The sequence below is a fragment of the Homarus americanus genome, unplaced genomic scaffold (assembly GCF_018991925.1).
Source record: "Homarus americanus isolate GMGI-L3 unplaced genomic scaffold, GMGI_Hamer_2.0 scaffold367, whole genome shotgun sequence".
In the NCBI taxonomy this organism is placed as follows: Eukaryota; Metazoa; Arthropoda; class Malacostraca; order Decapoda; family Nephropidae; genus Homarus; species Homarus americanus.
The window spans coordinates 14,180,049-14,204,686 of NW_024743709.1; the positions used below are offsets into that span (position 1 = coordinate 14,180,049).

A 24,638-nucleotide genomic window follows, 5' to 3' on the forward strand; every position below is an offset into this window, starting at 1 on the left:
GAAATCTTTCTCTTGCGTAAAATGCTTGAGGCATGAATCCGCACCAAGACCAGTTTTCAGGTTTGTGTGTTATCGTAACATGCCATAACTTTCCGAGAACAATAACATTACTTAGATATGTATAAAATGTAAAAAATAATGTTATATAATGATATAAAAGCCCGACAGAATAGTTATATATTAAAAATTAAAATTATATATTTCATGGTGGAATTTATAAAGGTGATGTTATATTAGATGTGAGGTGTAATCCTTTCTTATTCGCGATACACATCTTTACTTTCGACGTTCACTCTACACAGACGCGCTGGTGGTCTGGGTACATCGCCTTATTTACATTTACGGGGACAAAGTTTGAACCTATCTGCTCGAGTTGAATTACTCTCCTCGGGAACTGGTAAAGAGGAGATCACTGCCACTGGGTATAGTCACTGTCACTCGGTGTCACTGTCACACATGGTCAGTGACATCCAGGGTCATTACTAATGGGGGTCACTGTCACATAGTCACTGTCACACAAAATTACAGTGTCCCAGGATTAATATTTTCATTCAGAGTACCCATAAAAGGTTAACATCAAAGGAAAACTGGACAGCGTTACTAAAAGAGTATAATAGAAAAGGTAAACTTCACTAATTTACAGACTTTTTTCTCAAACTAGACAGGTACGACCAGTTCACTTAATTCACTCCAGCACTAAATCTGATTTCCCCGGACCAGTTTGCGCATCACCTTCGGGACTAAAACTGTGGATCACATCAGCTTTGTCTAAGGAAAGTTAGTTTGGTCCACTGTCTGACAGGCTGAGGGACGACACTCAAGCCCCGGGATCCGTGATAACTTTGGTCCAGGGATCACCTGGTGTTTGTGTACCCCTCCTGCCTCCCCTGAATGTAATTTACATCAGTTATTCAGCGTTAGTCTTTTAACAATTTAATAGGGTGGAAGGTTGCACCATGCCTGGAAGGTTCCAACACCTCTCTTATTATTCATCAGTAGATCAAGGTCCGTATACTTCCACTCGTAATTGTGATCTTCGAATTATGTTGTTAAAACATTTTTTTGTTTTTTTTTGGGGTAAGAACATGGTGTATTACATAAAGATATTTATAAATTATTTTATAAAATAATTTATGATCATTATTAATTTTCTATCCATCTCTATTTTTATACTACATTATATGTAAAATAAGTAATGAGAGTGTGACTTACCAGTAGACGTAGGAGAGCTTGGCAGGGTTGGCGCTGTACTGGCAGAAGATGAGTACGTCCATTGACTCGTTCACAGTGACGTTCTCTGGGCTGACCCTCACGATGGGGGCGTCTGGGGGCAACATAAACCTCTTCACCAAATGTTACAGTCATAACAAGAGTACAAGATACATCCTCACCACCATGTGTCACCAAGTTTTACAGTTTTAAGAAGAACACTTATTTTACCCGACAAATCCTCGCCAGTCCTCAATTTTGTTACGTCATCATCAACCATGGTTTAGCACCCTAAAACAATTTCTCATTACTCCCTCTGTGATCTCTACCATTCTTAACAATTTTGTTTTTATTAATTTACAAATTTTTGACGAGAGTTATAACCCCAACTTAATGTATTTATAAACAAATTGACTTACAGGCCAAGCCAGTTTACAGCACCCTGACCTCTCCCCCATCAGGATTAAGGTAACAAAATATAATACATACGATTTATGAGGTAAAAAATCAATATCATTGTGTTATCATGAGGTATAAAATAAGAACAATATAAATACAAGATTTTATGTACAACCATGACATCATAATTATAACCCTCACAAATTCTGTCATATTCACTGTCATACCAGCATCTATAATGGGTGGAGTCGTCTGCAACTGTCAACCCTCTAAGAGTAAGTGAACACCACGCCAGCCAGTTTTATTTTTGTATTCATTACGTGCAAATGTCCACAAAGGTTCATCTACACTACAATATTCTAACTCATATCCATTAACATAGATAATATAGTACTTTTAACCACTTCCAACACCACTGACAAAAGTGACCAATAATAAAACTACAGTTACACGTCACTATCATTAATAGCACCACAGTTACACGTCACTATCATTAATAGCACCACAGTTACACGTCACCATCACTAATAGCACCACAGTTACACGTCACTATCACTAATAGCACGACAGTTACACGTCACTATCACTAATAGCATCACAATTACACGTCACGATCACTAATAACACCACAGTTACACGCCACTATCACTAATAGCACCACAGTTACGCGTCACCATCACTAATAGCACTACAGTTACACGTCACCATCACTAATAGCACCACAGTTACGCGTCACCGTCACTAATAGCACCACAGTTACACGTCAATATCACTAATAGCAACACAGTTACACGTCACCATTACTTAATAGCACCACAGTTAGACGTCACCATCCCTAATAGCACCACAGTTACACGTCACCATCACTCATAGCACCACAGTTACACGTCACTATCATTAATAGCACCACAGTTACACGTCACCATCACTAAAAGCACCACAGTTACACGTCACTATCACCAATAGTAACACAGTTACACGTCACCATCACTAATAGCACCACAGTTACACGTCACCATCACTAATAGCACCACAGTTACACGTCAACATCACTAATAGCAACAGAGTTACACGTCACCATCACTAATAGCACCACAGTTACGTCAGCATCACTAAGAGCACCACAGTTACACGTCACTATCATTAATAGCACCACAGTTACACGTCAGCACTACACAGTTACACGTCACTATCACTAGCAATTACACGTCACCATCACTAATAGCACCACAGTTACACGTCACTATCACTAATAGCACCACAGTTACACGTCACCACAGCACTTACACGTCAGCATCACAATTACACCACAGTTACACGTCACTCACTAATAGCACCACAGTTACACGTAGCACCACAGTTACACGTCACTATCACTAATAGCATCACAATTACACGTCACCATCACTAATAGCACCACAGTTACACGCCACTATCACTAATAGCACCACAGTTACACGTCACCATCACTAATAGCACCACAGTTACACGTCACTATCACTAATAGCACGACAGTTACACGTCACTATCACTAATAGCATCACAATTACACGTCACCATCACTAATAGCACCACAGTTACGCGTCACCGTCACTAATAGCACCACAGTTACACGTCAATATCACTAATAGCAACACAGTTACACGTCACCATCACTAATAGCACCACAGTTACACGCCACTATCACTAATAGCACCACAGTTACACGTCACTATCACTAATAGCACCACAGTTACACGTCACTATCACTAATAGCACCACAAAGTTACCCGCTGTCACCATCACTAAAAGCACCACAGTTACACGTCACTATCACCAATAGTAACACACAGCTACACGTCACCATCACTAATAGCACCACAGTTACACGTCACCATCACTAATAGCACCACAGTTACACGTCAACATCACTACTGAAGTAACAGAGTTACACGTCAAATTTTCATCATCACTAATAGTCTCACAGTTACATCGCCAACATCACTAAGAGCACCACAGTTACACGTCACCATCACTAATAGCACCACTGTTACACGTCACCATCACCATTAATAGCACCACAGTTACACGTCACCATCACTCATAGCACCACAGTTACACGTCACCATCACTAATAGAACCACATTTACACGTCACCATCACTAATAGCACCACAGTTGCACGTCACCATCACTAATAGCACCCTCACAGTTACACGTCAATACCTTCACGAATAGCACCACAGTTACACGTCACCATCACTAATAAAGCACCACAGTTACGCGTCACCGTCACTAATAGCACCACAGTTACACGTCACTATCCCTAATAGCAATTGACAGTTACACGTCACCTTCACTAATAGCACCACACTTTACACGTCACCTTCACTAATAGCACCACAGTTACACGTCACCATCACTAATAGCACCACAGTTACACGTCACCATCACTAATAGCAGCACAGTTACACGTCACCACCACTAATACACAACAGTTACACGTCACCACCACTAATAGCACAACAGTTACACGTTAGCACCACTAATAGAACCACAGTTTCACGTCACCACTACTAATAGCACCACACTTACACGTTACCTCCACTAATAGCACCATAGTTACACGTCACCACCACTAATAGCACCACAGTTACACGTTACCACCACTGATAGCACCATAGTTACACGTCACCACCAATAATAGCACCACAGTTACCTGTAAAAACACCACTAATAGCACCACAGTTACACGTCGCCACCACTAATAGCACCACAGTTACACGTCACCACCACTAATAGCACCACAGTTACACGTCGCCACCACTAATAGCACTACAGTTACACGTCATCACCTCACTTACAGTGAACGTCGAGGCTGACCATACTGTCCATGGGCTCCTGGTTCCTGTTCTCAAGCACCACGTTCGAGGCCTTGCACGAGAAGCTCTGCCCGTTCTCGAATCGTGTGGCTTCGAATTTCAGGCGACTCCTAGTCTCGTACGTGTCGTCAGGCTGGTATGGGGGACACAAGGTCAGGTGAATCGCTTGTCCAGAATGAGAAGGTCAATGTTAATTACACACTGGAAATCGCAGTCCTGGTAGTTAAGACATAAAAGGAAACCAGGTCAGTTGAGCACTGAACACAAGGCCAACTGTACAATAACTTACTGGGACTAGTAAAGTAAAACTTATCGGAAGGGTTTAATGATGTGAGCCATGAAGGAGAACTACAATATGTGGACGACGTCCCTTACTGTATAATAATTCTGTAAATATTTAGTAATTTGATGTTTGTTGGCAGTTGAGTAAAGATTTCCACACAATTTCTGAATGTATTCTATATTTAATGATATGGGAGTTTACTGGGGGATTACCCTGTTAGGTCACTGTAGAATAGAGCTATAACCCCCAATAGTGTGTCCCCAGACTTGGCGCCCTGACAACTCGAGAGCGTCAGCCGCGAGGGCGTCACTTATCACAGGCGGGATGAGATGGGGGAGTTATAATCCCCCCCCCCCCTTTATTGTCTGTTCTGGTGTCTATTGTACAGTGTGGCCCAATAATGCGACCCAACCGCTGGAAAATGTTCAGTTAACCTGCGGGAAACCGAATACAGCTTCACTGATAATCTGGGCTCACACACATGGCCTACATATCTCTTTTCTAAAATCATATGTATCATGGCCGGGCGTACATAGTAAAACCAGTTCTACTACAAGTTTCTTTCAGTAAATTGTTGGTTGTTTTCTATGAGCACACACTTGATATTCTAATAAAACGACGAGCTCTTAGCGAAATTTCTCGTCCACTGTACTGCTGAACTCACAACAGAATGAAAGTCAAGATTTTGAATAGTTAATACCCTTCACCCATACAAGCCTTAATCTAAGGAAGTAAAACAAAATAATCGAGTGTACAAACAAAAAGATAATACGTCAATCCAAATAAAAAATAATCAATTCAATATACTGTAACATGTGCAGATAGGAGTTAGTATCGCCATGGTCTGGAGTGGAGTGCACGTGTTGAACTGGAGTACACATGTTAGTCAACTTTACTTAACAAGCTTACACAACCTGATGATATATTCCCTAGCGTAAAACACTTATGGAAAGTGGTTCACGTTTTGCTGGCCAGCCACCATCAAGTTATGCGACGTGTTAGTGAGTAAAAAAGGAGCAAACACACACACACACACACACACACACACACACACACACACACACACACACACACACAGTGACTACTTTCACCTCTGCCACTATGACGTCACTGCTGCCACTCCTGGCCACTAATTCATGGTAAACATTCTGCTGTATGACAGCAACAAAGCGATGTGTAGCTACAATATATTTGATTGATGGATTACAGCCGAGGAGATTCGTGACGTCACAGTAGCCGTGGCCCGTGCAAGTGCCGTGAATGAAAAGATTGGAGGTGAGAAAATACACTGGTGAAGGTTCGTCTTAAGACCACGTCACGCACTACGAGGCATCACAGTATAGTTAACGTACTAAGAGGGAGATATAAAGATGACATACAATAAGGAAAACAAATTGTAGAGAGACACAAGAGACAGATTAAAAACAGGCGATTGTAAGACATACTGTATGCCATGAAATGAAGCACGAGAAAGAGCAGACGGCAACAAGAGAAGATAACTATTTCTCCCCCGATTTTTGCTTTTGTAATGCGTGACGTGATCAGCCCAGCAGCAAGACACACGCCAGTGACACAAGAGTTAATCACTCAACCCTCACACCACCCTACCACCACAACACAACGACAGATGATGCTCAAACTTACGAGACGGATCTTGCCCGAGTCCTCCTGGGGATGCAGCAGAGCCAGGCAGCGACAGCAGGGAAGCAAGACAATAATTATTGGTCTCGTGGTTCAATGATTCGGTAGCGGGCAGGGTGGGGGGGGGGGGCACCCAAGTTAGACTAACATAAAAAAAATAATTACCGCGCGTGAAAGTACATTACTACATTACCAGTAAACACTTTCATGCTACTGACGATATTAATGGGGAATTTAACCGATCGTTTGCAATGTGTGGTAGAAGATAATTATTTCATGCGATGTTAAATTTTGTGGATATATATAATTCACAGTTATGAATTTCATGCTACTGCTAAAATTACTTTTTGTACAGTACTCTTCTTCTGAAACTTAAGATTTGTTTTTTTAAATTATGACCGAGTAAAACTTAAGTCTATACAGATTTCATTTATCAATAAATATGTATATCTCTTTGTTTATGTGTGTATATATGAATAAATAAATAAAAAAGTGGTATAACGTTAACCTCGCCCTCGTTATGGACGACGCTTCTTGACCATCACCACCTGGTCTGAACACACACTCTCTCACTCTTACACATTCATACAAAACATAAATAAATCAAACGAAAGAAAATAAATAAAAGCGCCTTCCGTGCCGAGGGTAGATGATAAAAAAATTACCGAATTAAGAAATTGTATATAGTATTATAATTAAATGTATGTAACGATAGAGAGGTGTACTGATTTACCTTCTGAATGATAATGTCACTTACTGAATGACGAAATAAAACACTGAATTAGAGACTAACAACTTATAAAGGCCTCCTCCATATATTTTGTGCTATCAAAATACAAGGTGATGGGGGAGGAGGAGGAGGAAGTAACAGGGAGAACGAGATCCTCCCTTACCTCCCTCCACATTAATTAATATACACCTACAGCTGATCCTTCCTCTTGCACGTGCTCCATTTCTTCTCAGGTTAAAACAATCGATTCTTAGGATAGTCAAATTGATGATATTCGTGTGTTTGCGTCAGGTTCGCTTGTTTTTTGAGAGGACCAGAGGTTAAAAAAATAAATACCGTAATTGGTCGATTTATGGTTCCTCCCTTCACCACCCTTCTTTTCTCTCGCAAGTGTCAAGCTCGAGGTCCATGTATGATATAATAAGTAGTATAAAGAGGATTTAAACAGGCGAGCTTGAGATTTATCCATCCTTAACTCCCCATAAGATCGCATTTGAAAGCTTGTCGCAATGCATTTCCTCAACCTTAGTCATATTAAGCTTCACAGCGGTGGAAAACCTTTTCTACAGTAACTTTTGAAATGACTTCACTTTCTGTACTTATAGTCAAGAAAGTTTACCACTTCTCAGAACAGTGAATGGATACACAAAGCCACACGAAAAAAGTTCACCAGAAAAAAAGTCACAATGAAGTAGTATAATAAAACTGGGAGTTAGTTTTCTATGAGTGTTTTTTTCTCTTCAGCTCAGCACACAGAAGTTTTAGGAGTCGCAGTTATTCAGAAACTTTGGTTTGTGTGTAAAACTTGCAATTACGCATTTTTTACCCGTCCCGCGCGGCGTGTTTAGTAAATAGTGCACATTCACTTTTTAGCAGCTATTTCTTAACAGCAGCGATGTATTCTCAAACCACCGGTGTTAATAACCGTTACAGTTTATCCTCCGGAACTTTAGGTTATTGAACACTTAACCCTTTCCTGCTGATTGTCGCACGTTAGAATTATATTCTGGCCGCCGTCAGACGATTTTATTCAAAATAGAGTAACCTCCAGGAGCCAAAGGGTTAATAATGAACTCAAATAAAGAATTAAGAGGGCAGCTTATAATCTACCCTCTTAATTCTTTACTTGTGGAATTATGCACATTTAATTCTCCAGTTGGTTTATTTTCTACATGCCGGTTTATCAGTTTCATCTCCACTTTGCACACACACATCCCCCGCGGCCGCTTCTCCACAATAATCTTACAGTCGACATGATTTCACGATTAAAACATAAGTGGCTTTCAGCACCACATATTCAGCACACAGTGTTACTTGTCGACCAACAAAGCTACAATACAAACTCCGCAGCAGCGCCTTTTACCATAAATCTATCGTAATCAAAACTAGCACGGCATCAAGCTTCAATTCCGGGGATTTGAAACCATTTGGTGAGACGCAATGCCACATCAAATGGCATCTCAAACTTTACAAAACTTCGATTGTAACCCCAACACTTCACCAAAGAACACTCCACAGCAGAGAAAATAATGACTGTGATAATGCTTTCAGTCGTGACATATAGTTCACTTTTCGAATAAAGATGTGAATTATTCAAGTGGATAATTATTCTTCACCCAACAAGTGGAAGTCGGAGACACCTCATATGTGTTTGGTGTGGTGAAGCCGGAGGCCCACATACGTGTTTGGTGTGGTAAAGTCGAAGACCCTCATATGTTTTGGTGTGGTAAGTCTCACTTCTGTAACTTTGATGAGTTGTGTTTTTCTCACCTAAATGGAACTTCATTACCAACTACTTCCTCCTCCTCCTCCTTCTCCTCTTCCTCTATATTCTCCATCTCATTTTCCTCTCCTCTACATTCTCCTCCTTTTAGCCTGCTCTCCAACGCACAGAAACATACATACCTGGACGTTGACGAGCGTAGGGGCGTCCTGGACAGGTACGGAGCCATTAAGCCAGGTGATGATGGCGGCCGGCCTCGCTCCCTTCACCACACATGACAGCGTTACCTGGTCCCCCTCGTACGTCGCTGACTCCGCCCCGGTCACTGTCACGCTCAGCGGCGGCACTGTAGTGGTGTGGCACAAGATACAGTGTGAGGTAGGGCATGGGTTATGGTGTGGGGCAGGATACAGAACATGATATAGGCATAGAGCAGGGGCCGTGTTGTGGGTGGGGCGGGGTAGGACAAGGGTAAAGGAATGAGAGCAAGGCAGAGGTCACGGTTAGGGGAGGGTAAGGGTCAAGATAAGAGGGCATTGATCACGGTGTGGGGCAGGGTATGGGTCACAGTGTAACGCAAGGCAGGGATCGTGGTATGGGGCAGGACAAAGATAAAAGAATGAGAGCAAAGCAGAGGTCACGGGGTCAAGGAAGGGGAGCAGGCATCAAGGTAGGGGAGCAGGGGTCACGGTGTGGGGCAGGGAAGGGGTCATGGTAAGGGGCAGGGCAGAGGTCAGGGTGTGGGGCAGGACATGGGTCATGATGTGGGAAGGGCAGGGGTCACGGTGTGGGGCAGGGCAGGAGTCACGGTGTGGGGCAGGACATGGGTCATGATGTGGGGCAGGGTAGGGGTCACGGTGTGGGGCAGGGTAGGGGTCACAAAGTAAGGCAAGGCAGGGGTCGTAGTATGGGGCAGAACATGGGTCATGATGTGGGAAGGGCAGGGGTCACGGTGTGGGGGCAGGGCAGGGTCGTGGTATGGGGCAGGACAGAGATAAAAGAATGAGAGCAAAGCAGAGGTCACGGGGTCAAGGAAGGGAGCAGGGATCAAGGTAGGGGAGCAGGGGTCACGGTGTGGGGCAGGAAGGGGTCATGGTAAGGGGCAGGGCAGAGGTCAGGTGTGGGGCAGGACATGGGTCATGATGTGGGAAGGGCAGGGGTCACGGTGTGGGGCAGGACAGGAGTCACGGTGTGGGGGACATGGGTCATGATGTGGGGCAGGGTAGGGGTCACGGTGTGTGGGGCAGGGTAGGGGTCACAAAGTAAGGCAAGGCAGGGTCGTAGTATGGGGCAGAACATGGGTCATGATTTGGGGAAGGGCAGGGGTCACGGTGTGGGGCAGGGCAAGGGTCACAGTATGGGGCAGAACATGGGTCATGATTTGGGGAAGGGCAGGGGTCACGGTGTGGGGCAGGGCAAGGGTCACAGTATGGGGCAGAACATGGGTCATGATGGTGGGAAGGGCAGGGGTCACGGTGTGGGGCAGGACAGGGGTCAAGGTGTGAGGCAGAACATGGGTCAAGATGTGGGGAAGGGCAGGGATCACGCTGTGGGCAGGGCAGGGTCACGCTGTGGGGCAGGGCAGGGGTCACGTGTGGGGCAGGACATGGGTCATGATGTGGGGCAGGGCAGGGGTCATGATGTGGGGCAGGGCAGGGTCATGGTGGGACAGGGCAGGGGTCATGGTGTGGGGCAGGACAGGGGTTACGGTGTGGGGCAAGTAAGGGGTTACAGTGTGGGGCAAGGCAGGGGTCACAGTGCTGGGCAGGGCAGGGGTTACGGTGTAGGGCAGGTAGGGGTCGCGATGTGACACAAGGCGGGGGTCACGGTGTGGGGCAGGGCAGGGGTTACGGTGTGGGGGGGGGTCATGTCCGGGGAATGGCAGGGGTCAAGGTAAGGGACAGGGCAGGGGTCATGGTGTGGGGCAGCAGGGTCACGGTGTAGGCAGGGTCATGGGTGGGGCAGGGTAGGGTCATGGTCTGGGGCAGGGCAGGGATCAAGGTAAAGAGCGTAGGCCAGGGGTCAAGGTAAAAGGGCAGCAGGGGTCAAGGGTCAAGGTAAGGGGTCAAGGCAGGAGACAAAGTAAGGGGGGCAGGGCAGAGATTATGGTAAGGGGGCAGGGCAGAGATTAAGGTAGGGGGGGCAGGGCAGGGGTCAAGGTAAGGGGGTAGGGCAGGGGTCAAGGTAAGGGGGCAGGGCAGGGCTCAAGGGTCAAGGTAAGGGGTCAGGGCAAGTGTCAAGCTATGGTGACTGTCAGAAATAGTGTTGTAAGGAAGTGTCGTGATGTAATTATCTAATGTTTAGCTTACTCAACGGAGGTGCTGGTAGTGAGGGAACAAACACATGCTGTGGAGAGGCTGCAGTAAATGGTCAGTTAATGTGGGCCAAACTATAGCCCTGATGGTGAAGAGGCTGAGAACTGGCAGGGGAAGACTAATGCAAGGCTGCTTCCCTGTTCACCACAAGGGCTAGCCAGCGGCGGTAGCTGAAAGCGAGAGGAAGCAAGCAGTGCTTGAACCTTAACACTAACATAATGCCGCCACACTTGATGCATTACACGCACGCACGCATGCACGCACCACCTTACTTAGGGGGCACCAGGAAGAGAACGTCAAGTATTGGGCCAATATTATATACCGTTGTGGACACTTATGCAAATAGCCAGTGTAATGAACGCTGGGAATAACGACGCCGAAAATGTGAAATAGGCATGTAGCTAAAGGATGCATATCGGTTTATTAGACGATGAAGAGTAGATGGGTAAATTGTGTATAAATGTTGACCTCAAGGGCAAAAAATTAAGGGATAATCTGATAAACTAAAAACATTTGAACAGCGGAGGAAAAAATGTTTGTGTTATAGGAATGCTAAGTAGTGTTTTATGTACCAGTATACATTACAGTATAATTATCAGAGCTCATTAGATAACTATGTTTTATCTACCTATTTAGCAAGTTTTTTCTTCAAATAATAACATTCTAAGTGTCTAATGCTGAATTATACTTACCGTGCATAATGATAAATCCTAACTAATTCACCGGAAATTGTACCTTAAGATAAATTATAAATATTTGTTAATTATTATATAAGAACTCAGTTACATATCAGATAATAAGTGAGGAATACTGACCATTGAGGTCGACAGTGACGGAGGCGGTGAATGGTGAGGTTAAGGCAGCGTTGTCGGCCTCACAGGTGAGGTTGGTGCCCAGATCAGCCCGGGTGAGGGGCACGTGGAGGACGTTCCTGCCTATGCCCGTCCCGTCTTGTTCCAAGATGCCGGAATATTCCCCTGCGAGAGCAAGGAGAGGAGGACGGTCAGTTATGTGCTGGCTGAGATCAATGAAGCAGCAGCGTTTATAAAGGTGCACACAGAGGGTCCCATAACTAAAGAACATTTGTTTTTTTTTATATGAAGTCTTGATATTGATATTATAACTTAATGTTTAAAATTTAAAAAAAAATGTTTTAAAGAAATACAAGTTAAAAAATCAAACAAATATTGAATAAAATATTACCGAGTTATTTCAACTTTAATTTTAAAAATGTTTAGTAATAATTTGTCTTTGTCTGAGGTCAGCATATGACACCAGCTGTATTTCTGACCCTTCGTATTCAGGCTTCACCCGCGTTTTATGAGAGAATTTGCATTTAATTGAGTTTTCTCTCAACGTTAATATCTACGTTTTCTTACTCTCACCTCTCACCACCACCGAGAGAACCTTATTGCATGCTATCCTGATTAGCTTATAAAAAAAAAAATATATATATATATATATATATATATATATATATATATATATATATATATATATATATATATATATATATATATATATATATATATATATATATATATATATCCCTGTGTGATAAAATCACACAGCGAAAAGGGAAACAATGGAGCACCTTAGCTTTCGTCTTTATTCAAGACATCTTCAGAGGCAACTGAATTACATGGACGGAGATGCTTAAGTACACAGGGTAACCTTACTAAACATGAGGTCAGGTCATAGGGTCATGACCTCAGGTCATTTTTTCAGGAAATTCTTCGAGGTAGTAAATAAGGGCGAAAATTACGATGTTATTTACTTAGACTTTAGCAAAGCGTTTGACAGAGTACCGCATCAGAGGCTTCTGAAATAAGTTAAGGTTCATGGTATCGAGGGGAAAGTTTTAAGTTGGATAAAATCATGGCTCACCGATAGAACACAGAGGGTCAGCGTAGATGGTGTTAAATCTGAGTGGGGTTGTGTAACCAGTGGGGTTCCCCAGGGGTCAGTACTGGGCCCACTCTTGTTCATAATCTGCATAAACGATCTAGATACTGGGATCAGCAGTGACATAAGCAAGTTTGCGGATGATACCAAAATAGGGCGGCAGATTAATTCAGGGCACAATGCAAATGCACTACAGGAGGATTTAAATAAACTGCAGGAGTGGTAAGAAAAATGGCAAATGAAATTCAACACCAGCAAGTGCAGTGTACTTAATATTGGAAGAACAAATACTGTCAATGTATACAACCTTAACAACATCAACCTAGAGAAGTCGACTTGTGAAAGAGACTTAGGGGTACTTGTACGCCCGGACCTACGGCCTCGAAAACAGTGCGTTAATGTTCGAAATAAGCCAAACAGAATATTAGGTTTTATATCTATAAGTGTAAGCAATAAGAGTGCAGAGGTCTTATTGCAACTATATCTTGCGCTAGTCAAGCCGCACCTCGACTATGCGGTTCAGTTCTGGTGCCCTGATTATAGAATGGATATCAATTCACTAGAGTCGGTGCAGCGAAGAATGACGAAAATGATTCCGGGACATAGAAACCTTCCATGTCAAGATAAGTTAAAGAAACTAAACTTACATTCCATAGAAAGACGAAGAGTGCGGGGAGATATGATAGAAGTATTTAAGTGGGTGAAAGGAATCAATAAAGGCGATATAGATAAAGTTCTTATAATATCCGAGCAAGATAGGACTCGTAGCAACGGATATAAGTTGGATAAGTTTAGGTTTAGGAGGGAGATAGGAAGGAACTGGTTCACAAATAGGGTGGTGGACGAGTTCAACAGGCTTAGCAACTTTGTAGTAAGTGCTGGAATGCTGGAAAGCTTTAAAAGGAGGCTAGATAGATTTATGGATGATGGAGAGTGGTAGTAACTCTCGACAGGAGCTGCCATGCACAGGCCAACCGGCCTATTGCAGACTCCTTATTTTCTTATGCTCTTATGTTCTTAACACCAGAGCCAGCCTCAATATTAGCGCAACTCACACTGAGAATTTTTCAGTAATAGGTCATGGGGCCAGTGTAATTAAATGTACATACACACCAGTCCTGTTTGTTTAACCACCTTTATGGAAGAAGTGAACGTCCAAATGCACTACAATTATCGACAGTGTCAGGCATCCTACTGATATCAATGGGACTCTAAACAACCACAAGCAAATCACTTTTAGGTGGAACTGTATACTGACAAGGCCCACTCCTCACAGGCCTAACAAGTAACAGGTCTACAGGTGATAGCAGCTTCAACGGGATACATTTTTCTAACCTCTGAAGAGAGTTACAGTGTCTACGACTTACTACAAGTTACGGCATCTACCTACGTCTACAAGCGTTCACGTTTACATCTACACTGGGTCTAAAAGCTCCAGACAGCTTCTACCTGATTCATCACGACTGAGTTCCTGAGTAAGACATATCGTCAGTTAAGTGCTCAATACAGTGATTAATATTAGTGAAGCCCAGTGTAAAGTTCCAAACTTCTATTACAGCAGGGAAATTCCACTACTTCATCCGTGATATAGTCACTAACGTATGAACACGTCATTAAACAACTTCAAGATTTGTCGTCTACGCCAAGAATCACCTTCCTCATAGACCATGATTCACAACATTCGCCGACCCCAAGGGAGAAGAATTACGCTTTTCTCCACGACATCAGCTGATCGCCCAGGAGGAGCACCACATGCTTCCTCACCTCCTCGCGGCCTTGAAACAGCTGGGGGCACCACACACCCGCGACGGGAGAGTAGACTTCTTCCTCCTTCGCACAGCTGGGAGCAGAGAATCAACCTCGTCACTCACCCATTGAGTTCTGACCTCACTAGAGGAAAGTTCACGGCAGGCTTAGCTCCTGTGGATTGATTGTCAGTAATGGCTAGTGCTACTTGTGAACAGGGCTGTGCCCTTCAGAGGGCCAAGGAAGAAATCTTGAAATTAAAGGAAGTCATGGCGAAGATAAAGGAAGAAACGAGACAAGGAAAGCCTGTGTCTTACGAAGACTCAGGCGAAATGAAGGTTGTGAGGAGAGGAACGACAAAGCTGGTCGTGAAAAAACACACCAAGGGTACGACAACAACAGCTTAGTGTACCAACTCTTTCAGTCCTTTGATAGACGAATTGGACGTTAGCATAGTCAGGGACAAGGATGACAAGGAAAGTACGAAAACTTAATTGTTGGCGATTCCCAGGTACAGGATAAAAATGAAAATAGGGTGAGGGCGTGTTTGCCAGGAGCTGGGGTGGGGGGTATAGTTGACAGGATGGACAATATCTTGTCTGGTAAGGGGAACAAACCCATTATCTGCCTCAGTGCAGGAAGATATGACATTGGCCGTTGTAGGAGTGAGGAGATTCTTGATGAGTTCAAGACAGCTATAGAACGTATTAGGTCGAATGGAGGGATCCCTATCATATGTGGTGTCCTACCTTGAAGGAAAGTTGGCAATGAATGGTTGTCAAGGGCAGTTGGTGTTAACGGCCATCTTGACAGATATTGCAAGTCAATATCAATCCCATTCATTGACAACTGGGACTCCTTTTACGGCAGAAGGGACCTTTATGCTAGGGATGGGGTGCATCTGTCTAGGGTTGGGGTGGCTACCCTGGCTGGCTCTCTCGACAGGGCGGTTCAAAAGATATGGAAGTCTTTAAGCTGCTTGGAGAACGTATGAGCAAGGGAGTGGAGGAGACTGCAGTAGGAGCGGGTAAACAAAGTGAAAGGTTACAGCGAAATAGTGCTAGGAATGATGACGAAACTAAATTAGGCAGGGAGTTACAATCTAAACGCGACAGAGAGAGGACTCAGAACACGACTAACTTAAATATCTACTATGCAAGCAGTAGAAGTATGAGTAACAAAATGGGTGAAATCAGGGCATTAGTATGTACCGAAAAAATCGATATAATGGCATTCACCGAAACATGGATAAACCTAGACTCACATGAGTTACCTGTCGAATACCAAATTGCAGGTTCCAAATTATTCCATACCGATAGGCAGACTAGGAAAGGAGGCGGAGTAACAATCTATGTCAGGGATAATCTGCAGTGTGAAATAAATAAGGAAATAAAAACTGAGCGGAATACAGAAACAATTTGGATAAAATTAATCGATGGTAGTGAAAATTTATCACAGGAGTAATATATAGACCTCCTAATCTTGATAGACTTAATGAGCGACTTATTTGGGATGAAATGCGCAGGGCTTCCATTGGATTGACCTTAAGGGTAACTCAGAATAAGAGGATTTTCTTGAAACAATCCAGGACTGTTTCCGAAGCCAACATATAATCGAACCTACCTGGGGTAATAATATACTCGATTTAGTTCTGTCAAACAGAGAAAACCTCATTAGTAATGGCGAGGTAGGGAACAAAGTTGCTAACAGCGATCACAAAATATAAGATTCCAGTTAGAATTTCAGGGCAGCCTCAAGGAAAATTCCACTAAAATCCGAGATTTTAGAAAGGAAAACTTTGATAGTTTGAAGAGGCAGCTGAGAAAAGGGGTATCATGCTTGGGGGTGAATTACATGACCTAAAATGAGGTGACCTCACGCAATGTATCCACAGACGGCGACCTCACCTTACCTGGAGACCTCACGGTTCAGGATGACCTGATCACAAGATTTGAGGTTGACGAGTTCCACAAAAATTTAAATAATGAGTTACTTAATGCACAAAGGCAGAACATACCATACAGAAAACTCAGATCAAACACCAATTACCCTAAATGGATAAATAATTATTTAAAGAATATTATTGGACAAAGGAAGGCTATAGGTAGGAGAATAAATCGTGGTGAAGTTTACCTCTGAGATTTTTATAAGGTATTGGCCGGTAGGGTTAAGACCGAGATAAGAAAAGCAAAGAGGAATAATGAACTGAAGGTAGCAAGGAAAGCAAAGTCAAACCCCAAGAGTTTCTACCAAATGTATCAAACTAAAACAAGAGAAAAGATTGGACCAATACAGTCAGATACCGGAGAGCTAACTGATAACGATGGAGAAATGAGCACTAATCTGAATAAATATTTTTCAACAGTTTTCACCACCGAAAATTTAAACATGATACCAGAGGCACCGACTCTATACAGAGATAGTGAAGAAAATAAATTAAGCGACATAGTAGTGACTAGTAACGATGTTAGTAAGCAAATAGACAAACTAAAGCCTCATAAGTCACCAGATCCCGATGAGATATTTGCCAGGGTATTAAAGGAATGTAAGGAAGAGCTTAGTATGCCATTTTCAAAGTTGTTAACGTGTCCTTAAAAACGGGTGTAGTACCAGAATCCTGGAGGATAGCGAATGTAATACCGATTTTCAAGAAGGGAGATAGATCACTATCCTCTAACTACCGTCCAATCAGTCTACCATCAATTGTAGGCAAATTACTGGAAGCAATCATTTCAAACTCTATTCGAAATCACCTGGAGAAGCACAGGTTGATCAATGATTCCCAGCATGGCTCCACAAGCGGTCGTTCATGTCTAACTAATCAATTAACCTTCTTTTCATCTGTTTTCGAATTAGTGGACGAGGGGCACAATTATGATGAGGTATATCTCCAAAACATCCTTGGACCTCATTATTCACCAGTTTCCACAGCCCTACATGGCTACAAACACCACACCTTCTCCTATTGCTCCCCCTGCATATAGTGACAGGAGTAGAAGGAAGAGAGGTCTTCTAAATTTCTTGGTATACATTCATAAATCATTGTTAGGAGTAGCCACAGAAGATGACTTAGCCCAGTTGCGGAAACAGATTACTGTACTTAAGCAACAGGCCGACCAGAATTCTGCATTTCTGTTCAGCCAATCTCATCTGTTAGCTAATCTTGGTAGGAAGCTAGATGAGATCACGAAGACTATCAATCAGTTGGTGAATAAGGATAGCCTTTCAGTTCCTTACAAGAGCAATTCATCATAACCACTATGATACACTCTTTGTCAAGTCAAGTAGAGTATTGTTGTAATTATTTTCTTTCCTTAGTCACCAACCTGAAATTATTACAGCCTTCTCTCTGTTTCTGTCACACCCGATCAAATTATATTGAATCTGCCATTCGTGGATAAGCATGAGTTCCAAAAATTTGACAATATACCCTTCCCTAGTATATAGAATGGTCAAGCTGTAATAATAATTAAAGTTTCCACATCTATCCTGCTGTCTAGAGATAGATCCCTCATGGCGACTCCACCTCCGTCAGCATATGCTACATGCCTGAAGGAGTCAAGTAATCTTATTTGTTATTCAACACGAATTAATGTAGCCAGGTCTTATTCAAATTGTGAGATGGACTTAGTCAATAACAGGACAAATTTAGAGTCATGTAGTTTTGTTAACAGACACTTTGACAGTGTATTTTAGAAGATATCCAGGGTAATGTTTATTTGTATTTCCCACAGGAACTGCCCGTTGTAGTGATCTACCCTGATGAATCGCCTAGAAGCTTCACTGTGGGACGAGGACGTTATAAGTTACCACGGCAATGCTCATTGTCTTCGAGCCTGCTCACCATATGGGGAACTACACGCCATGACGCATCGTCCATCCTCAGGAAACCTATCGCCTCTCACCCATTGGACCTTCAGAAAATACACCGAAGTGAAGTGATCACAAACATTACAGTGTTGAAGGACAAATCAATGGATACCGATAGTGATGATGATGCAGCCTTGTGGCACCCACTGACATTTGTGACAGACGATACTCATCCCACAGTGACTTCAGCCCTGGTGGTGTTCGCTGTGATTACCACTATAATAATTATATTTTCCGTAGCCTTCTATGTAAAGAAGCAACTTTGTAAATCAGCTTTAGGTAAATCTGCTATACAGGCAGCTGTCCCCAATATTATTCAACACGCAGCCTAACGCAGTACATAGTGGTAATCATTTGAGATCATCACCAAGGTAGGCATTTAGCAATACCCATGTGATAGGACTCTTTCTTTTATTTTAGTCACGGTGACACGATGTGGCCGAGCAATCTGTAACAAAGTATAATTTACATACTGTATAATTTAGAGTAAGTAATTAACAATTTACAACCATGGATGTATAATTATGAACATTCATTATTCAATGACCTGTAGAGGGTAAAGGTTGTTCATAGGTTTTAGCGCTTGGCGTGAGACTAAAACATCCCACAGACGTTTTGTCTTGTCCGAGTGTCGATGAATCATGCAACTCTCCCACTGAGTAGTAGGTAATTCTTTAAACACTAATTAGATTGCTCATATGTGGTAAATGGATACTTTACTTCACACTTGTAATACGTCTAGTATGTTAGATAGTTATAGAAGTAATATATAGATAATGGCACCGCCAGTCGAGAGTGATTCACGGGTCAACGGGATCATTTACCAGCCGGTTATTTATACACGCAATGTAAACACTGCTGACTGTTGTTCGGCTTGACTTTCCACGGAGGTGACTACTTCCTCCATCGAGAACCTTCTAGATAATAGAAGCTTGACTCATAGATCGCCCTGGTGGCGAGTGCAGGAATTATTCTATACGGGCGTGGCATAACCAAGCCCCTTTCGTAGTCTTGAGCTGGACCCCTTAGAGTAAAGATCTACACCTGAACTACCTCAGTACAAGCTCGCCTAACACCAGAGCCTGCTTCAGTACTAGCGCGACTCACACCAAGAACTCTTCAGTAATAGATCAAGGGGGCAGTCTAATTAACTGTACAGTATTTAGAGTTGTATATATCACACTGTACATATGAACCAGTCTTGTGTTTGTTTAACCACCTTTATGGAAGAAGTGAATGTGCAAATGGATTACAATTATCGACTGTCTCAGGCATCCTATTGATGTCAACGGGACTCTAAACAACTACAAGTAAATTACTTTTAAGTGGGACAGTATACTGACAAGTCCCACTCTTCACAGGCCTTACAAGTAACAGGTCTACATACATGTCTAACCCGTGTTGTGTGTGTACTGTATATGTCTGTCCCCGTGTTGTGTTTGTACAGTCAGCCAAAGAAGCAACGACCCCACCCTGAATCTCGTACTCATAATTTTCCCCGGCAATATTTGGGAAAGTAAGGTTGTATGTAATGGTGAATGTGATTGGTGGATCTATTTTTGGCTGTATCCAAAAGTAGCATTTTTATAATAAACTATTCATAGTTATTTAAGATAATGAGAAGTTTCCAAATGATCGTATATTTGCTTAAATAATGAAGAAATTATATTAATGAATTGGCAACTCAACTACAACGAGGGCTGCCACAAGATTATCAGATCAAATTTTCTTCATTATTCCAGCTAACCCACCTGCTAGATTTTGGCTGCCGTTCAACCAGGTGACGCGGGCGACGGGCTTGCCTCCCCCTGACTCACAGATGAGGGTGAGGGTGGTGCCCTCGTCGAAGGGCCCCACTGTTGTGCCGGTCTCGACGGGCGATCCATCCTCGAAAGTCATCTGAAGATACTTCGGCAGCGCTGTGGGTGGGAGAGGGGGGGGGGGAGATTTATTATTCTATTTATGCTAGGGCAGTACTCCTCCTTTCATCAGATCTCCAGTAGCTAAATCTATATCGGCCTCCTCTTATTAAAATAGCTAAAGTTTATTTCCATTCAATAAGTATAAAATCTATATCTCGATCTGTAAAACAAAAGAAAAAGTAATTATTTTTATGTCATTAACAGCCGCAGCAACGGCGATGGAAACAGAGCCATAGACACTCCTTCTGGAGACGACAGGTTGAGGAAACAGCCAAGTGGTGCCTGAGAAGTCTGTTACTTAGACATTACTCTACCAAATATATTAAACCCAAACGAGATCATTTTACGTTACTCTAACTTTTACAAGGATTTGAGTTTTATCAGTAAGAACTTGTCATAAAAAACCCACTCAACTAAACACAAAACCAAATCTAAGTTGAGTAAATGTTGGGGCTAATGGCAAAAAAAAAAAAGTTTTGTTTTAATAGCGGCAAGTCAGTGATCAGCGAAGGTGGATTCCTTACTGCCGATGGCTGTAAGTATGTGAGGCACAAGGCGCCTGTACCATCCCAGTATGGGTTCACGCCAACTGCAGGGTGTGAGTGGGTGGGGCAGGGGGAGGATGATGTTTGTAATGGTGGGTAGGGGGGGGGGAGGGGACGACGGCGGCGGTGTTGTCAACTATTGTCAGCGTTTTGTGTGAGAAGTTTTTAAGAACCTCGGTGTAAACAATTGCGAAACAAAAGTTCTGGTGGGGAAGTTTCTAAAAATTTCATCACTTCGTTCTCCTCTTCTTCCTCACCATCCCCCTCTTCCTTTTCCACTTCTTCCTCCATATTATTTTTCACTTTCTCCACCTCACCCCTCTTCGATTTCTTTTCTTCCCACTTCTTTACATCTCTTCAATGGACGGACGGACGCATAGTATGAAAATCACACTGGTGGTGAGATAGATGGATGAATATGTTGAATGAGACAAAAGGACATACGAGTACATGTTACGGACGGACGGACAGACATGTAGTATGACAGACGAACTGACAGATGGAAGGACAACCCCCCCAGGACATAGAGTGTGGCGGAAGGAATAGACAAAGGCAAGACTTCAACTTTCATCCTCAGAATTACATCAAACAGGTGAACAATATAATACATTATTCCCTAAAAAAACAAATACCGTAGACACAGTACTAATACAATTAGAGCCCAGCCAGGAGTCTCTCTACGTACCGTGAGTTGTGAGGTTGACAAACTGCACCACCGAACAGGCCTCACGGACGGCCAGGTACGTGATCTCGCACTTGTAGAGGCCCTCGTCCTCCGTCCGTAGCGGGAAGATCTCCAGACTGCTTTCCGTACCGTTAGCTGCATAGTGGAAGTCCGTTCTGGAGGAGGAGGAGGACTTGTGTGAATCGGAGAAGGAAGAAATGTGAGTCCTGAAGGGAGAGAACTCGTTGGTCCAGGAGAGAGAGAACTCATGAGCCCAGGGGAGAGAAAGAGAGAACTTATGAGTCCAAAAGAGAAAGACAGAACTCATCAGTCGAGGAGAGAGAATGCATGAGTCCAGGAGAAGAAACTCATGAGTCCAGAAGAGAAAGAGAGAACTTATGAGTCCAGAAGAAATAGAGAGAATTCATGAGTCCAAAATAAAGAGGGAAAGAAGTCATAAGTCCAGGAGACAAAGAGAAAACTCATATGTCTTGGAGAGTGAACTCATTAGTCCAGGAGAGAGAGAACTCATGAGTCCAAGAGAAAGAGAGAGAAAACTCATGAGTCCAGGAGACAAAAAGAGAGCTCATAAGTCCTGGAGAGAGAACTCATTAGTCCAGGAGAGAGAGAGAGCTTATGAGTCCAAGAGAGAGAGAACTCATTAGTCCGGGAGAGAGAACTCACGAGTCCAGGAGACAAAAAAGAGAGCTCCTGGAGAGAGAACTCATTAGTCCAGGAGAGAGAGAGAGCTTATGAGTCCAAGAGAGAGAGAACTCATTAGTCCGGGAGAGAGAACTCACGAGTCCAGGAGAAAGAGAGAGAGAACCAATGAGTTCAAGAGAGAGAGAGAAAAAACCGATGAGTCCAGGAGACAAAGAGAGAACTGATAAGTTCTGGAGAGAGAACTCATTAGTCCAGGAGAGAGAGAGAACTCATGAGTCCAAGAGAGAGAGAACTCATTAGTCCGGAAGAGAGAACTCACGAGTCCAGGAGAAAGAGAGAATTCATGAGTCCAAGAGAGAGAGAACTCATGATTCCTAGAGAGAGAGAACTCATAAATCCAAGAGAGAGAGAACTCATGAGTCTAGGAGAGAGAGAGAGAACTCGTGAGTTCGGGAGACCGAGAGAGTGAGAGAACTCATGAGTCTAGGCGAGAGAGAGCATTAACTTATGAGTCTAGGAGAGAGACAGCGAACTCGTGAGTCTAGGAAAGACATAGAGAGAGAGAGAGAGAGAGAATTCATAAGTCCAAGAGAGATAACTCATGAGTCCAGGAGAGAGAGAGAGAGAGAGAGAGAGCTCATGAGTCTAGATGAGAGAGAACTCACGAGTCACAGAGAGAAAGAGAACTCATGAGTCACGGAGAGAGAGAGAACTCATGAGTCACGGAGAGAGAGAGAACTCATGAGTCACGGAGAGAGAGGGAACTCATGAGTACTTACGACAGAGATCAAATATAACAGATATAACACAATACATACAAATAAACGTACCATATTAGGTCATATATATCATTATATATAAGGAACACCATCGGTAATTAGAAATAAATACAGTATAATGTATTCGTCAGTCAATATTTTCTTATATATTATCTTCCTGTGACTATAAAAATTAGAGTCCATAATATGACATGGCTTATGTCGGTGTGTTCAAGGTGTTAAGGGAATATGTTTGTGTAATGATCCTAACGACACACCTACAACTGTCATCATCATCACCACAACAACTGTCATTCTCTTTTACCGGTTCCCTCCTTCTCCTCTTTCTCCTTCTCCTTCTCCTTCCCCTTATTAATAGCTCCCCCCTCCTCCTCCTCCTCTGTTACCGGCGTCCCCTCCTTTTCCTCTTCCAACGCCTCCCTTCTCCTCCCCTTCCTCTTTCAACGGCTCGCTCCTCCCTTCCATCCTCTTTCAATGGTCCTCTCCTCCTTCTCCTCCTCCTTGTTTTTCAATGACTCCCTCCTCCTCCCCCTTCCTCTCCCCTTTCAATGATTCCCTCCTCCTCCTCCTCCAATGGCTCCCTCCTTGTTCTCCTCCCAGAGCTCACTCTCCCCCTCCTCCACCACGATTTATACATTAACATCTGAAGAAAAAAAAATGGTTTTGAGACGTCCTCCTCGCTTTAAATTTCCATAAAATATATAACAGCTGTGGAAGACTCAAAACGTCTTCTTATGCTGACAGTGTTTCCAAGAGTGAAACCCGTCAGTGTAAGATACAACACGTTAACACTGAGATATTAGTGTAAATATCTGTGAAAGTTTACTACAATAAAAGGAAAAAATGCAGATATTCAGTTCGTCAGTCAGTTAGTCACTCAGTCTTCGAAGAAACACGTCACAGTCCAACGCCACAAATATTTTACGAATATAACAGTGATGTTGTTATATAACGTAAACAGGAGCACACACACACACACACACACACACACACACACACACATACATGCTACGCCCTCACAGCAACAGCCTCCCCTACCCTTTCTTCACGTACGGGGAAAACGCGGAAGTAAAAATATATATTAAAAATTCACTACAAGGCCACAATCGTACACCAGCTGAGGAGGGAGCCTATTTTTACATGGCGTGTGTTTGTGCTAACCTTCAGGGGACCACTGAACGAAAAGATTTCCTTAAGCTGCAACCGTTTAGGGAATATTCTGCTCCTAGGATTTATTTAAGGCTTATACTGATATTCTTACTTTTTTATTCAACATTTTACAATCTATTTTTTACATACTTAGGATTTACTCTTTGTTTAAGATATACTTAAAAATACCTGGATGAAATAATTTACTGATATTAAAAATTCAGACCATTGGGTT

At 43.0% G+C, this 24,638-nt stretch overlaps 1 protein-coding gene across 1 annotated transcript in view; it reads right to left on the reverse strand.

The window, feature by feature from the left end:
• Positions 1-24,638, reverse strand: part of LOC121877283 (titin-like) — an 83,515-nt gene that overhangs the window by 40,686 nt on the left and 18,191 nt on the right. The window contains exons 3-9 of the mRNA XM_042382960.1: positions 21,834-21,988; positions 20,433-20,600; positions 11,976-12,137; positions 9,028-9,191; positions 6,396-6,419; positions 4,451-4,601; positions 1,213-1,324 (exon numbers count right to left, since the gene is read on the reverse strand). Of these exons, the coding sequence (XP_042238894.1) occupies positions 1,213-1,324; positions 4,451-4,601; positions 6,396-6,419; positions 9,028-9,191; positions 11,976-12,137; positions 20,433-20,600; positions 21,834-21,988 (936 nt within the window). The remainder of the gene's footprint in view (positions 1-1,212; positions 1,325-4,450; positions 4,602-6,395; positions 6,420-9,027; positions 9,192-11,975; positions 12,138-20,432; positions 20,601-21,833; positions 21,989-24,638) is intronic.